The 17,027-nt window shown below is 44.5% G+C and overlaps 1 protein-coding gene across 2 annotated transcripts in view; it reads left to right on the forward strand.

The window, feature by feature from the left end:
* GAS7 (growth arrest specific 7) overlaps positions 1-17,027 on the forward strand; it is a 610,573-nt gene that overhangs the window by 515,921 nt on the left and 77,625 nt on the right. For both annotated transcript variants that reach the window (XM_029600263.1, XM_029600264.1), the window contains exons 7-8: positions 3,514-3,629; positions 9,313-9,387. In XM_029600263.1, the coding sequence (XP_029456123.1) occupies positions 3,514-3,629; positions 9,313-9,387 (191 nt within the window). The remainder of the gene's footprint in view (positions 1-3,513; positions 3,630-9,312; positions 9,388-17,027) is intronic.

Here is a 17,027-nt window from a genome sequence, read left to right on the forward strand (position 1 = left end):
TGAAAGGCCTTTTTGAGGAGTAGAACCCAACTCCCCCCCCCTTCTAGGGCCCATTTTTATTATTTTAAGTTATCACCTCATGGGTAATTTGCAATAGTGTCAGCATATATGGTTTTAAGTTTCTGCATCTAAAGTTACAGCAATATTTTGTAAACTATGTAGTGGGAACCGCACAGTTTATACAGTACCACATATTTCTGCCCCAAAAGTATGCATGTATATTTTAGTAGATACATATATTTTGTAATGCAGCTAAACACATAGGGGTCAATTTTAAAAGGAGCGTGTGGCTGTCCACGTGCGCGCGGTTCCCGGCGCGCGCACATGGACGCGTTGATTTTATAACATGCGCACGCCAGCACACGCATGTTCTAAAATCTGATGGCTGCACGTGCATTCGCGCCCGATTTTAAAATCGCGTGCACATGTGCAAGCAGCACGCGCAGGGGAGGTGAATTTTCCATTAATACGGCAACGCAATCAGGGCTTCCCAATTTCCCTCCCAGTCTGCTCCTTCCCTCCCCCCTACCTAAACTCCCTCCCTCTTCCCCTCTCCTCTCCACCCCCTAAACCCTTCCTTTGCACTTTTGGTTTTTTTGTTTTATTACTTACTGCTCCTCTGGAGCAGAAGTAATCTGCACGCATCAGCCGGCTGCCAGCGCATGCTTCCCCAGGATAGTGTAGAGTGCTGCTGTCCTGCCCTGCCTCTCCCTGCCCCCTGGCCCGCCCCTGTCGGAGAGGCCCAGCACTTGTGTGCATACCAGGGTTTTGGGCCTGTTTTAAAATGCGCGCAAGACCCAGCCACACACGTAAGCCCAGGTTTTTACACGCATAGGCCTTTTAAAATCCGGCCTATATCTTTTTACCCATTTTATAAAAGTATACACATATATTTTGTGCATGTAATATTGTAATGTGCACATAATAAAACTAAGCTATACCCGAAGGCATGTATTTTATAAAGAATGCGTGTACTCCAAGTATGAAAATACTCATGCGTGTGCTTGAAATCACCAGTTCACCAGCACCTCCACCGGTTCATCTAGACCTATACCAATTAACCTAGACCCTCCAGCATATCTCCTGGACCTCTCACCCAAAAACTGCAGACAAAAGACAAATGCAATTTTTCTTCGACAACTTAATTATCAGATGTAAAAGCATATGGACCAATTTGGTAATGAATGCGTATATACCACTTACAAAATGCTAACTTGCGCACAAATTTCCAAATCCCACCCCAAAATGCCCTTAAGCTGCCCCTTTTTGTCTTTCACATTTTCGCACAGCATTACCAGTATGCTCATACCTTGGACTGTTAGAAAATACTACTTATGCACATAACCTCCAGCTTTACACTCAAACGTTTGAAGATTTAACCCTAAAAAATGTTAAAATACTGGTAGTGAAAGCCCATCCAAGGACGTGGAAATACCGTGAAATGTAGGACGTGCATAACTGAGATGTATGTTTGTACATAGTGCAGGCTGAGCTCGGGTGTACTGTGTGGTAGTAGAGAAGGGATTGAGCAATTCTGATAGAAAGAGAGGGGCATAGGTGGAGAGTAGAGCCAGAGAAATGGGTGGATCTCAATTTCCAAATGTGGTAGTAGACAGTGGATTGGACAATACAGATAGAGAGGGGGCGGAGCTCAATTTCCATATAGAGAGAGAGGGTCCGAGCTGGAGAGTACAGAGAGGGAGGGGGCAGAACTCAATTTGCATACTGGTGATGCGGGTGCAGGGCAACTTTCCTCTTTAATATAATTAGGTTATAATATGAAAATTGACCTTTTTGCCAATAAAAACAGTTGTTTTGCCAGTTTGCATCTTGTTCTGTATTTTACCTTTTTATCTGAAGGCATTTTGTAGCAAGGGATTTCCATGTGTGTGTGGACATCATATTCTTCTTGTCCTTGATGAAAATAAAGTTACTTACCGGTAACAGGTGTTCTCCAAGGACATTCATTCCACACAAACACTCCCACTGCCTCTAGACGTTTGGCTTCTACAACTATTATAGTAAACTAAAGGGGAACCCCACATGATACCGATGATGTGGGGACAAACCACATGCTTCAGTCCTGGGCTCTGTTGATGACATTACCCATGTGTGTGGACTGAATATCCCGGCGTCCTTGGAGTAACGACGGATTTAGGATTTTCCCACCTCTAGACACTGTTGGAGCTGTTGCCCCCACCCCTTCCCCTGCAATACCATCAGCACCACAAGAGCAGAAGATCTAAGAGAGAGCCCCCAGAGTTTCCTGTGGCAGCTCAAGGGTAGATTCTGTGGCACAAATTTGAAAATTCTGAAGCACTTTGACAAACATTTCCATTTGTATATTGCATTATGAAAATAAAGAAGTTTTCCCCAAACTTGCTTGGGTCTGTAAGATTTATTTTCTTTTTATTGGATGAGGAAAAAGGATCTCAAGTATCAGTACAGGGAGGACATCTCAGGAAAGGGGAGAGGAGAAAGAGAGGGTAAGAGAACCGGCATGGGATGAGGTAGGGAGAAGAACTGGGAATTGGGGGGGGGGGGGAAGAAGGTGAGAAGACTGGGTATAGGGGAAGTGTGAGAAGGAAAGATGACGGGATGTGGAGAGGAGAGCGATAGAGGGGAGGTTGGAAGATTGAGGAAAGGAGAAGATCAGGAATGGGGGATGTGGGAAGAGGAAGGTGGTTTTGTTTCTGGAATTGAGGAAGGGGAGAGGGAGTAGGAGTCGTTGGGGTGTGTTCCAGAATCTGGGGAGAAGGAAGAGGTAAGAAGAAAAGGAGGTTCCAGAATCTGGGGAATTGAATCAGAGAGCAAGGGAGAGAAGATCTGAATTGCAGTGGAGGGGGGGGGGGAGGAAGGGAGAGAGAAAGGGAGGAGGAGGTAGGTTTCCCTGCCATGCTCCGGTCCTGCTCCTCCTTGCATTCCCTCTCTACCCAATCTGGCATACACACAAACCACATCTTGCACCAATCCCTTGTCTCTCTTACATAGAGTCTCCTCCTCTCATTCCCTTCCCTCACCCACAGACATCTAACCCCCAATAATCCCCCACTCAGCCCCTCCTAAGCTTCCCAAAATGATCCCCCTTTGCTCTGTCTGCTCCAGGCTCACACTCTCTCCTGTCCCTGAATGACAGGAAGAGAGGGGAGGGGCTCAATTAGGGAAGAGAGTAACTCTTGGCTCTGCTAAGTCCGCTCAAGACTCACCTCCTCTTCTGTTTCCTGCAAGCTGCCTGGGAGGGGAGAGACAGGATCCTCTCCCTTCCAGGGCTGTCCTCTGCTGAATGGTAAGGTTGTCCTCTGCTGAAGGAGATTCAGCAAAGCTGAAAGGCAGCAAATCTTCAATCAGCTTGCTGGCCCCAGATATTTTCCATCCTAGGAACAGGTCTAGTGTGTGCCTATTGACAAATCCAGGCCTGCCTTGGAGAGCATCTGTTATAAGTAGGCAACTTTGCTTTCTACTTTTCTTGTACAGTTCTGTGTTCTCAGCTGGCTTGCATGTTTTCTTTTCTAGGCTGATAAAAAGGATCCACAAGGTAACAGTTCAGTCTCTGGATTTGAAGATCTTCTTCAGAAACAACTGAAAGGCAAACAGATGCAGAAGGAAATGGCAGAATTTATCCGGGAAAGGTAATGAGGGACTTGATTGCTTGATTACTATTTAGATTTTGAGATGCTAAGTGTAAATGTGCCCTTTCCTGTGAGAATCGCCTGCTTACGTGTCAGTAAAATGATGATTAAAAAGAGCTTTTTCTTTTTGGACATTCATGCTTCCCCCTTACCATACACTCCCCCGGTCTCCTGTGGAGATTTCAGGGATAGATTCTGCAGCAGTGGTTAGGATATTTATACAACATAATTTTCAAGATTCTCTGTCGGATTAGCATATATTTACACTGATTACATATTTTTATAAGATGAACAAATTACATTTTCAGAAAAAATCTTTAGAGGTAGATATTTAAAAATCAACAGACCCGGAAGACCAACCTAACCAGCCAGAGTGGACTAGAGAGGCAGCTTCCAAAACGTCTCCCTAAACTGCAGGCCATGGTGCCTGAGTCCAGAGATAGGCCCATAAACAGCTGAGGCAGAAACTCTTGACTCCTCCTAACTCCAAAACCAAAATTGTACTGCCTCACTCTTTTATTAATTCACAAGGGGATGACCATCCCCAGATTCTTCAAAGGGAGGAGCTGTACTGAATGGTTCCTCCCCTAATTACTAACCTGCACTGTTCCTTGCTAAAACAAGTTACACTATGGCAATACTGGTAATGAACAGCAATGAAAGGCAGGGCATGAAGAAGAGTCATTGTGACTCTTCCTCACTCCCTGCCTCTCATTTCTCTTCTCCCAACCCTTCTCTCCCCTTTTCATTCCATATCCTATTTTCATTGCCTCGCTCGCTTTTCATTCTGCCTGTCTCCCCCTCTCCCTCTCCACACTTGATTGGTGGTCACCGCTGCTTCTCGATCCTCTGGTCTTTCTCACAGCCACTACTGCTGGGATCAGTTTCTTTCTTAGGATGACCGTTCCTTTTGTCATCACTGAGCCATGCAGTTGCTGGAGGTTGGTCATGGAGAGACTGAAGGGAAAAGTACTGGAAGCAGCAGCAGCAAGTTGGTGGCCATGGGCACGAGAACAATCTGAGGAAGGGGGAAAGTCCATTGCGGGGGGGGGGGGGGGGGCAGGAAGAGAAAGCTGCAGCAGGCAGGAAGAGGCAGCAATGTGTTACGATTCCCCAGCAGGATGCAAATTCTGCAGCAATTGCTATGGCTGCAGAGTTACAGTATAACAAAGCAGTTTAGCTTGTGCAGGATGTCTAAAAGATGCTCTCAAGCTATATGCACTGTTGTACCACACTAGGGGGCGGGAGCTACTGTTCTGCATTCTTGATGCAACTGTGAGTTGTTAAGTACTTGTAGAAACAAATGAGAAGGGAATGATTGTACTTCAGCAAGACTAAACAGACTCGTTAGGGAGAAACCTATTGGATGCTACTACTAATATTACTAATCACTTCCATTGTACTACTGAATGTAGGAAAACACATAAGAGACTGTCTTTTCTCAGTAAAGTTTACATTCTAATCAAGACAAATATACAAGGCAAACGAGATTTGGGGAATTTTCATTTATTAGGCAAATGGTTAAATCAGTGGGGCTAATATTCAAAGCCATTTTGCCAGAGAACTCACAAATTGTCCAACTAAATGGCAAGTTTTTAATATACCTGGTCCTATTTTGACTAACTTTTAGCCAGATAAGTGATTATGTAACTAAACGTTAGCAGCATAAGTAAGGGGCATTCTGGGGCATGGCTGAATTAGCCAAATAACTTTTGCAGTTAACTCCAATATTTAAAATTAGCTGAATAAGTTATTTGACTAACTTAAGGCATGACTGCTAGCAGGTCTAAAGTTATCCGGTCTGATGTGGCTGGATAACTTTAGCCTTAACCAGCTATATTCTAAAGAATTAACCCCTCCTCATTTCTCAAAATGCACTAAGGCGTTTTTGCATGCGATAGCACCACTTCGTATGGTGCGATGCAAATTTGAAAAACAGGAGGAGTTAGGGATGGGCTAGCCCAGGGGTCGGGAACCCATGGCTCGCGAGCCAGATATGGCTCTTTTGAGGGCTGCATCTGGCTCGCAGACAAGTGTCGCCACACTTTCCCGCTGACCCAGCTGCTCCCGGGGCCTCCTCCGCCCGGGCGGAACGCGGCAGGACACCTGGAGTCAGCGGCACCGGCGTGCTCTCTTCTTCCCGCCCCCCCCCCCCCCCCGCGGCCCGGAAGAGGAAGTGGAGAGTATTGGGTGCCTGCGCGGCAAGAAGAGGCCACGCTAGTGCGCTTGGCATCGGCCCGAAGAAAAGAAGACTGCAGCGCGGCTCGGAGGAAAATGAAGAGGTTCAACCGCGGCCGATGGGACTCCGCCTCCGCGAAGGCTGAAAATGAAGAGGTTAGCGTTGGGAGGAGGCTGCTGCTGCCGCGAGTTCCCGGGGTGGGGGAGTGCTCGCTCATTCACTCTCTCTCTCCCCCACCCCGGGAACTCGCGGCAGCAGCAGCCTCCTCCCAACGCTAACCTCTTCATTTTCAGCCTTCGCAGAGGCGGAGTCCCATCGGCCGCGGTTGAACCTCTTCATTTTCCTCCGAGCCGCGCTGCAGTCTTCTTTTCTTCGGGCCGATGCCAAGCGCACTAGCGTGGCCTCTTCTTGCCGCGCAGGCACCCGATACTCTCCACTTCCTCTTCCGGGCCGCGGGGGGGGGGGGGGGGCGTGTGTGTGTGTGAGAGAGAGAGATTGCATGTGAATGATTGAGAGCCTGTACATGTGAAAAAGAGTATGTCTGTGATTGAGAGCCTGCCTGTGAGAGACAGAGCATGAATGTAAGTTTATGATTGGGAACCTGTACGTGTAAGTTTGTGATTGAAAACCTGTTTGTGTGAAAGAGTATGTGTGTATGATTGAGATCCTTTGTGTGTGAGAGAAATCATGTGTATGTATGATTAAGAGTCTGTGTGTATAAGTAAGAGAGAGATCATGTGTGTCTGTGTGTGATTGAGAGCTGGTTTAGGTGATGGAGCATGTGAGTATGTGATTGAGAGCCTGTGTTTAAATGAGAGAGAGAGACCATGTGTGTCTGTGTGTGATTGAGAGCTGATTTAGGTGAGGGAGCATGTGAGTATGTGATTGAGAGCCTGTGTGTAAATGCGAGAAAGAGAGGACATGTTTGTAAGCATGTGAATGAGAGTCTGTGTGTTAGAGAAAAAGACAGCATGTATTTATGTGATTGAAAGCCTGTGTGTGTGTGTAAGCGTGAAAAGATAGACAGCATGTGTGTAAATGTGTAATTAAGAGCCTATATAAGTGAGAGAAAAAAACATGTGTATATGTGAGTACTGAGAGCATGTGTGTATAGGTGTGTTATTGAGAGCCAGTGTGAGAGAGAGCGCTGGTATGTGACTGAGAGAGGAGAAAGTTCCAAGCAAACCACCCCACCTCCTGCTAATTCAGAACAATCTCAGGACACCTGGATATCAAACGTTCCCAGGTATGCAGAGCAAAAAAATGTTTGTATCCTTATTATTTTTCATTACTGGGTCTTTGTGTCTGCTATTTTGAAATATTTTGTTGGTATCTGGAAATGTTTTATATGAGTTTTTAATTATTGGATATTCCACTCATCAGCTGTTTCGAAATATGTTCTTTTTGTTAGTACAGTTTTACTGCTGATGATTTTATATTTCTTGATTTGTTTTATAAGGATGGGTGATGTTTCTTTTTTCCTTTGTTACACTGCATACAGAGACTCTGCGTTGTTGCAGTTTCCAATTCAGTTTTTTTCTGCATGCTTCTTGTTATGCGTTTTGGTCTCTTTATTCTATGTTAGGTGAGGGACAGCATGTGATTCAGGTGAGGTTTTCTGCTGGCGTGTAGTTTCTGTGTAGGACTCTATAGCAGCCTGACTTGGTCCATTTTCCTAATAGGAGATGTATTGGTGTCTTAAGGCCTGGTGTAATATTTTCAGAGACTTATTGTACTTTAAAAGTGTGATCTTACATAAAATGCACACATTTACTTGTATTTAGTTTTAAACATATTGTATGGCTCTCATGGAATTACATTTTAAAATATGTGGCGTTTATGGCTCTCTCAGCCAAAAAGGTTCCTGACCCCTGGGCTAGCCAGTCTGTGAAGTGCTATTGCATAGTCTCCTGAAAGGCCTGTTTTAGTAGATTTGAAGCTCCTGGAGCACCAGTTGAGAGAGAGAGAGAGAGAGAGAGAGAGAGACTGACTAGCCATGATGTCTTCTCCCTAGATAGGTATCTGTATCCCTATGGTAGGCCCAACTAGTAACTTGAGGTGAGGTTTAGGTATTAGTGTAGGGTGTTAGGGGCCACTTTGACATTCAGCGTGAGACGTACGAACAGAACAGTGTTCTCTTGTGAAGATTTGATGGCCTTCGGAGTGAGGAAACTCACCCAAAGATGAGATTTGGCCAATGTTCTCTCAACCTAGCTTGATGGACTCTCTACCTGGGTAACATCAAGCTAGGTAGAGAGACATTATGGCTAGTCTCTCTCTCTCATCCCCCACTGGTAAAATACATCAGGTCTGGCACTTATTGCAAAGTCTGAAAAGGTTATCGCAATTTGCGCTAACTTAGCTCTTCGCATAGGTAGTTAGCACAAATTGCGATAAACTGGCATTTTGATAAATCCAGGCCAGTTAATTGGCACTGCAGTACCAAAACAAATTGCTTAGCAGCCCAAATGACAGGCCTCCCCACCCCAAACCCCTCTAAAGGGATCTAAAAAATTAAATAGGGAGTGGGCTTCCATGCCACTCCAACCCAAACTGTCCCATCTTCCAGGTACCTTTAAGTTTGCTACTCTTCAGTCTATATCACAGTAAGCTGCGACCATGACCCAGAACCAGCACTGTCCCATCCTCCAGCTACCTTTAAGTTTGTCACTTTTTAATCTATATCACAGTAAGCTGCGACCATGACGCAGACCCAGCGCTGTCCCATCCTCCAGGTACCTTTAAGTTTGCCACTCTTCAGTCTAGATCACAGTACTGTGTGACCATGACCCAGAGCCAGTGTTTTCTTCGTTATGTGAGCAACACTGGAAGCCAATCTCTTCCTTTAGTCTCCCTAGCTTCTTTTCCTTATCACTTCTTAGCTTATCCTGTTTCTCCCTGTCTTCCTTCTCACTCCTCAGTCCAGTCTGTTTTACCACCTTTCTCGATCTCCTTTCTAGCTTTATCTGTCCTCTCCTTATCTCCACCTCACTCTTCCTTCATTCCTGTTCTTATCCTGCTCTCCCTCTCTCTTTTTCTTCTTTATCTAATTCATCCGCTTCTTTCCTGCATTCACCCTCATGCCTAAAGCGTGTCATAGCTTCTTCTTTCTTTATGACTCCAGGCAAGAGGATAGCAGCTCCTCTTTCTATACCAGTGGCAATGCGTGTCACCGCTGTCCAAGGCAGCTCCTGTGATTGTGGCCCCCTGGTAGCTCCTGTCAGTGCAGCACCATGTGGACAAATTGCAATTCCTGTCACTGCAGCCCCATGGCAGCTCCCGTCACTGCGGCCCCTTGGCAGCTCCCGTCACTGCGGCCCCTTGGCAGCTCCTGTGTCTGTAGCCTTTGTGGATAGCACTCCTGCAGATGGAAGAGCTGGCTGGATTTTTAGGGTGATTGAATCTTTCTGCTTGTGCTAAGCTTGGATATTACCGCACCTGTTTATACTTATACTACATACTTTAATGGGCTAAATTCGCTATTAATATATTTCCTTCCTATAGGATAAAGATAGAAGAGGAATATGCAAAGAACTTGGCAAAACTCTCTCAAATTTCCTTAGCAGCACAGGAAGAAGGGTAAGTATCAGCCAACATTAAAACTGTTCTCTGGTTTCCCTAATGTTTAAAATCCAGATTTTATATATTGTATATAATCTAAGAAATTTAGAGAACCTCCCAGGAAACAAACACAATGCAGTCCAGAGTACATTCACATAGAAAACCGACATAGAAACTGACCCCAAGTACAGTCATATTCCTGCTATCTAGGAATCAACCCAGAATGTATATTTACTGACACAGATATGTTGCAGGTCTAAAAAAAAAAAATGCTCAACGTCATGAACAGCAAACAAAATTTATTATATAATAAAAAACAAAACATTTAAAATATCACATAGTAAAATAAAATTAAAACTAATATCATATTAAAATGAGCAAACCACAGCCAAAATAGCCAAGTTTAGTGCCTATTTTTTAGCTAAGATATGGCTATAAAATAGTCACATCCCAGCTGTATAGAAACTGGCCCAGAGTACTATCACATCCCTGCTATTTAGGAACTGGCCCAGCGTATAATGTGACAGGCTACTCCTCACCTCATGCCCTGGTCTGTTGTCAGAAAACACCAAAAAGCCAACCAGCCAGACAATCTAGCATAAAACACATCTTTTATTTCCTTTGTTCAGGTTGATACTTCGATGGCAACAATACAGTTCATTTCTTTCTTTATAACAGGGCTCTTATACCCAAACAGTCATTACATTTAGGTTTGCCGAAATTACTAAACAATCACCTTAAATACCATTTACAGCTATAGGTGTTAGGATCGTGGACCCTTGGGCCGGCTGAGACAGCAGGTGTTGCACTGTGCGGACCCACAGTGAGCGTCGCAGCCAGGAGGCGGCTCTGAAGAAGGCTTCACCACTGGAAGTCCAAGGTTCCCCCAGGAGGAGCCTGTAGGGACCCAAACCTCTTAGATTTAGGTGGGACCCTATGCAACCAAGGATCCAGGAAGCAGCCGAAGAGATGGAAGAAGAGGACAGCAGGGCCCAGGAGGCTAGAAGAGTCTTCACCCTCAGAAGCCCGCAGCTCCCCCGGGAGGAGCCCGTGAGAGCCCGAGCTGCTGGGACAGGAGAATCCTCTAGGCCAGCAAGAACCGGATACCTGTGGAGGCGGAAGAAGCTGAAGTCAGTCCAAGAATGAAGCCGGGTCAGAAGCCAGAAGTCAGAAGTCTGAAACCAAAACCAGGGGTGAAAGCTGGAATCAGAGTTGGTGGACGGAGCCGTGTCAGAAGCCAGAAGTCAGAAGTCCAAACCAAAACCAGGGGCGGAAGCGAAGACGAAGTCAATGGACGAAGCCGGGTCAGAAGCCAGAAGTGGAAGAGATGATCCAAGATCCAAAGCAGCAACTAGCAACTCAGGGCCGCTTGGCAATAGTGATCATAATATGATCAAATTTGATTTAATGACTGGAAAAGGAACAGTGTGCAAATCCAAGGCTCTCGTGCTAAACTTTCAAAAGGGAAACTTTGATAAAATGAGAAAAATTGTTAGAAAAAAACTGAAAGGAGCAGCTACAAAAGTAAAAAATGTCCAAGAGGCGTGGTCATTGTTAAAAAATACCATTCTAGAAGCACAGTCCAGATGTATTCCACACATAAAGAAAGGTGGAAAGAAGGCAAAACGATTACCGGCATGGTTAAAAGGGGAGGTGAAAGAAGCTATTTTAGCCAAAAGATCTTCATTCAAAAATTGGAAGAAGGATCCAACAGAAGAAAATAGGATAAAGCATAAACATTGGCAAGTTAAATGTAAGACATTGATAAGACAGGCTAAGAGAGAATTTGAAAAGAAGTTGGCTGTAGAGGCAAAAACTCACAGTAAAATTTTTTTTAAATATATCCGAAGCAGAAAGCCTGTGAGGGAGTCAGTTGGACCGTTAGATGATCGAGGGGTTAAAGGGGCACTTAGAGAAGATAAGGCCATTGCGGAAAGATTAAATGATTTCTTTGCTTCGGTGTTTACTGAAGAGGATGTTGGGGAGGTACCCGTAATGGAGAAGGTTTTCATGGGTAATGATTCAGATGGACTGAATCAAATCACGGTGAACCTAGAAGATGTGGTAGGCCTGATTGACAAACTGAAGAGTAGTAAATCACCTGGACCAGATGGTATACACCCCAGAGTTCTGAAGGAACTAAAAAATGAAATTTCAGACCTATTAGTAAAAATTTGTAACTTATCATTAAAATCATCCATTGTACCTGAAGACTGGAGGATAGCAAATGTAACCCCAATATTTAAAAAGGGCTCCAGGGGCGATCCGGGAAACTACAGACCGGTTAGCCTGACTTCAGTGCCAGGAAAAATAGTGGAAAGTGTTCTAAACATCAAAATCACAGAACATATAGAAAGACAAGGTTTAATGGAACAAAGTCAGCATGGCTTTACCCAGGGCAAGTCTTGCCTCACAAATCTGCTTCACTTTTTTGAAGGAGTTAATAAACATGTGGATAAAGGTGAACCGGTAGATATAGTATACTTGGATTTTCAGAAGGCGTTTGACAAAGTTCCTCATGAGAGGCTTCTAGGAAAAGTAAAAAGTCATGGGATAGGTGGCGATGTCCTTTCGTGGATTTCAAACTGGCTAAAAGACAGGAAACAGAGAGTAGGATTAAATGGGCAATTTTCTCAGTGGAAGGGAGTGGACAGTGGAGTGCCTCAGGGATCTGTATTGGGACCCTTACTTTTCAATATATTTATAAATGATCTGGAAAGAAATACGACGAGTGAGATAATCAAATTTGCAGATGACACAAAATTGTTCAGAGTAGTTAAATCACAAGCAGATTGTGATAAATTGCAGGAAGACCTTGTGAGACTGGAAAATTGGGCATCCAAATGGCAGATGAAATTTAATGTGGATAAGTGCAAGGTGGATGCATATAGGGAAAAATAACCCATGCTATAATTACACGATGTTGGGTTCCATATTAGGTGCTACAACCCAAGAAAGAGATCTAGGTGTCATAATGGATAACACATTGAAATCGTCGGTTCAGTATGCTGCGGCAGTCAAAAAAGCAAACAGAATGTTGGGAATTATTAGAAAAGGAATGATGAATAAAACGGAAAATGTCATAATGCCTCTGTATCGCTCCATGGTGAGACCGCACCTTGAATACTGTGTACAATTCTGGTCGCCGCATCTCAAAAAAGATATAATTGCGATGGAGAAGGTACAGAGAAGGGCTACCAAAATGATAAGGGGAATGGAACAACTCCCCTATGAGGAAAGACTAAAGAGGTTAGGACTTTTCAGCTTGGAGAAGAGACGACTGAGGGGGGATATGATAGAGGTGTTTAAAATCATGAGAGGTCTAGAACGGGTAGATGTGAATTGGTTATTTACTCTTTCGGATAGTAGAAAGACTAGGGGACACTCCATGAAGTTAGCATGGGGCACATTTAAAACTAATCGGAGAAAGTTCTTTTTTACTCAACGCACAATTAAACTCTGGAATTTGTTGCCAGAGAATGTGGTTCGTGCAGTTAGTATAGCTGTGTTTAAAAAAGGATTGGATAAGTTCTTGGAGGAGAAGTCCATTACCTGCTATTAAGTTCACTTAGAGAATAGCCACTGCCATTAGCAATGGTTACATGGAATAGACTTAGTTTTTGGGTACTTGCCAGGTTCTTATGGCCTGGATTGGCCACTGTTGGAAACAGGATGCTGGGCTTGATGGACCCTTGGTCTGACCCAGTATGGCATTTTCTTATGTTCTTATGTTCTTATGTTCTTAGGGGACTGAGTGAACCTCGTTGCAAGGCGAGGCATAGCTGTGACTGCTGGGTTTAAATAACCTGGCAGCATCTGACGTCACCGGGGGGCTGTCCCTAAGTTTCCCGCGCTGGCCCCTGTAAATCTGAAGCCCCAGCGTGTACGCACGCGCCTGCCTAGGGGGCGGCGTCTCCCTCGCAGGGGGGAACGCCGTGGTAGGCTGCGTCTCGGGCCTGGGTGGCCGAAGAGGAGGAGTTCCCGCGGCCAGGTCAAGCCGCACGGTGAGTGAAGGTCCCGGGGCACGGCCCAGGACCGTAACAGTACCCCCACTCCTATGCCCCCTTCCTGGAGGCCTGGGTTTACCTGAATGATCCACATGAAAGTGGTGGAGAAGGCCCTTGTCCAAGATGTTGGCGGCTGGCTCCCAGGAATTCTCTTTGGGACCGTAGCCTTCCCACAAGAGGAGGTACTCCCAGCGTCTGAGGCGAAATCGTACGTCCAGTACCTCTTTAACCTAATAGACAGTATCTTCTTGTGCCTCAGGAGTGGACGGTGCAGGTGACTTCCTATGGAATGGAGAGAGAACCAATGGCTTCAGCAGGGAAACGTGGAAGACATTGTGTACCCTGAGTGTGGGCGGGAGACGGAGGTGGTAGGAAACTGCCCCTACCCTCTCCTTGATAGCGAACGAGCCAATGTACTTTGGAGCCAGACGCATCAAAGGAAGCCGCAAGCGGAGGTGTTTGGTGCTTAGCCTCACCTTCTCCCCGGGAAGAAATACTGGGGCTGGCTGTCACAGGCGGTCCACAAATTTCTTTGCAATAACCTCAGTGCGCAGAAGTTTCTCCCGAGTGGATTTCCAGACATGGCGCAACTGTCGGGCCGTGATCTGTACTGCTGGAGACGGCACTTCCAACGGCAATGGCAAAGGAGGTCGAAGACGTTTGCCATACACCGTGTAGAAGGGAGACCTACCAGTGGCGGAATGCTTGTGGTGGTTGTAAGAGAACTCTGCCCATGGGAGTAGGGCCACCCAATCATTTTGCAGGTCTCCTACGAAGGACCGGAGGAACATCTTCAATGTCCGGTTCGTACGTTCCACTTGGCCGTTAGCTTGGGGATGGAAGGCAGTCGTGAAGTCTAGCTGGACCCCAAACTTTTTACAGAGCGCCCTCCAATACTTCGCCGTGAATTGGGAGCCCCTGTCCGAGGCGATGTGTAGAGGGAGTCCATGAAGGTGAAGTGGTCTTATTCCACCTTTAGCTATTTTTATTACAAATTTATTAATTGCCTAAGAGAAAATACTAGGAGATATACATAATAAAACACACATAATTAAATAAATTAATAAAACAGCATAAAAATAAGCAATACATAAAACAACATAAAACTTAAAATACATAAAACCAAAAGATACTAACATCAACCAGCCTTAATAGAATTAAAATAAAACATATAAAATAAATAATAAACCACAGAGTACCTTACGGCCAAACCCATTTAATGCTAAATCAGAGAACAATAAACAGTCTAGCAGCAAAAAGCCTAATGAAGAGAAAGATCTTAAGCATCAAATTAAATGTTTTAAAACAAAACAATCTAGTTGCTTGATCTCTTCTGACAGTGTTCCAAAATGTTGGCAGAGCAACAGTGAAAGCACAATCTCTAGCTACAGACAGACGAGCTTGAAGGTATATCCAATAATCCTCTTAGCTGTGATCATAGAGCACGTGTAGGTCAGTAAAGTCTTACTAAAGCATTAGCCCAGGGTGACTTGATGAAATCAATTTGAAAGCCAATGATGCACTTTTGTATTAGACCCGCTGTAAAATTGGTAGCCAGTGTAAACTAGCTAAAACTGGAGTGATGTGCTCTCTGCGATTTTTTTTCCTGTAATAAGTCTGGTAGTAGAGTTCTATAAAAGTTGAATGGGTCTTAAGGATGAAGTAGGCAGGCCAAGATAAACAATACTGCAGTAATCTATCAACAGAAGTATAGAAGCCTGAACAACTGCATGAAAATCAACATTATCTAAAATATGTTTGAGCCCAGATAAAACTCTTAATTAAAAAAAAATAGAAAGAATTATAGTTTTTGTGTGATACTGAAAGGAAAGATGAGAATCAATCCAAAGCCCTAGAGTCCTGATGCTGGAATGAAGGGGAAAAGTGAGACCATCAAAGGAAACAGAAGAAAAAAGTCAATTTTGGTGGGGACTTTTGTATCAGAATAAAATCAGTTTTAGCCGTATTAAGGGCAAGTTTCTTAAAAAGTAACCACTCTTGAATACTATAAGACAAATTTGAAGCTATTCTAGTGTAGATGCCCAAGACAATTGTACACAGATTAAAAACAGAATGTCATCTGCGTAGATTTTATAAGCTGCATAGAGAGTCTCAAGAAGCTTGCAAATAGGGTCCATATAGACATTAAATAGCGAGATAGACAATGCAGAGCCCTAAGGGACTCTCAAGTTAGAACAGTGTTTCCTAATCCAAATTTGCTGAGAGTAATCTGATAAAAAGGAAGTAAGCCAATCCAAAACATCCAAAATGCCAGATTCCAGGTATTAGTACAGCAAAATATACCACTCTTCAATGCATAATTAAGCTCTGGAATTTTTTGCCAATGTATGTGGTTAGTGCAGTTAATGTAACTGGGTTTTAAAAAAGGTTTGGATAAATTCTTGGAGGAGAAGTCCATTAACTGCTATTAATCAAGTTGACATAGGGATTAGCCACTGCTATTACTAGCATCAGAGCATGGGATCTACTTAGTGTTGGGTACTTGCTAGGTGGATTGGCCACTGTTGAAAACAGGATACTGGGCTTGATGGATCCTTGGTCTGACCCAGTATAGCAATTTCTTATCTTCTTATGTTCTCATGTCCTTTGTTCACCCAAACATACAAGTTGTTCCTCCTGATCTCTGAGAAAAGCAGCATTCTCCCTTACTGCTACCCCTCGGTGATTTCTTTGTGTTTGTGCAACATATCTCAGAAATAACAAGGGCCGAGGTCTGGGGCTACTTATGATAGCAGGCCTTGCTGCATTGTGTTGTGAGGTACTGAAAGCAGAATGTGCTATGAAATTGTACTGCTATCACATCCATGAATACCTACGGGTTATCATGGGGCAAATATTTAAATATATCCAGCTATGTAAGTTAGCCAGATAAGACTTATCCAGCTAATTTACAAGGGATATTCAGCAGCATGGCAATGCTGCTGAATTTACCCGGATAAGTATTAAAATTAAACAGATAAGCTTATCTGGCTAACTTTAGACCTGCTATGAGCCACGACTAATTTATCCGGTTAACTTAACTGGATAAGGTTCAATATCACTTCTTATCCAGCTAAGTTAACTGGATAGGTAGTGCCACCCAGTTACATCCACTGACTATTTGCAAAGGGAAGTCTATAAATATAAAATTAAAATCATTCCAAATCTAGGCAGCTAGATTTATACCACTCTAACCTGGGCATTTAAATTTAGCTGGCTAAGGGGGTCATTTTCTATAGCTTTCGCAAGCGATAGCTAGATCGGGGCAGAGTCGGGGTGGAGTCGGCACCGGAAGGGGAGGAGTCGGGGCGGATGCAGCGAAGACATCGCTGACGGCGAAAAGGTAAGGCCCCTTTTCGCTGCCAGTAACGCACCCAATAGCACCACCTTTCACGGTGGCGCTATTGGTTTGCAAAAGCCGGCAGCGATGGCACCGTGGTGGTGCCATCGCTGCCGGCTTTCGCAGGCCCACCCCCCCGTTTCGCCCCCTGGTACCGCGTGATTCACTAAGGCCTGCGATTTTAGAAAATCCAGGCCTAAGTCCTCTCCCAGCAAGCCGAGAAGAAGTAAGGCTGTGTTTTTCCACCTGGCTCAGTTTTGTGAAGTCTTGGAGGGCTTTTGATGAGTAGGTGAAGGGGGAGTTTGGGTGGG

Source organism: Rhinatrema bivittatum, chromosome 4, assembly GCF_901001135.1.
Source record: "Rhinatrema bivittatum chromosome 4, aRhiBiv1.1, whole genome shotgun sequence".
NCBI classification, from domain to species: Eukaryota; Metazoa; Chordata; class Amphibia; order Gymnophiona; family Rhinatrematidae; genus Rhinatrema; species Rhinatrema bivittatum.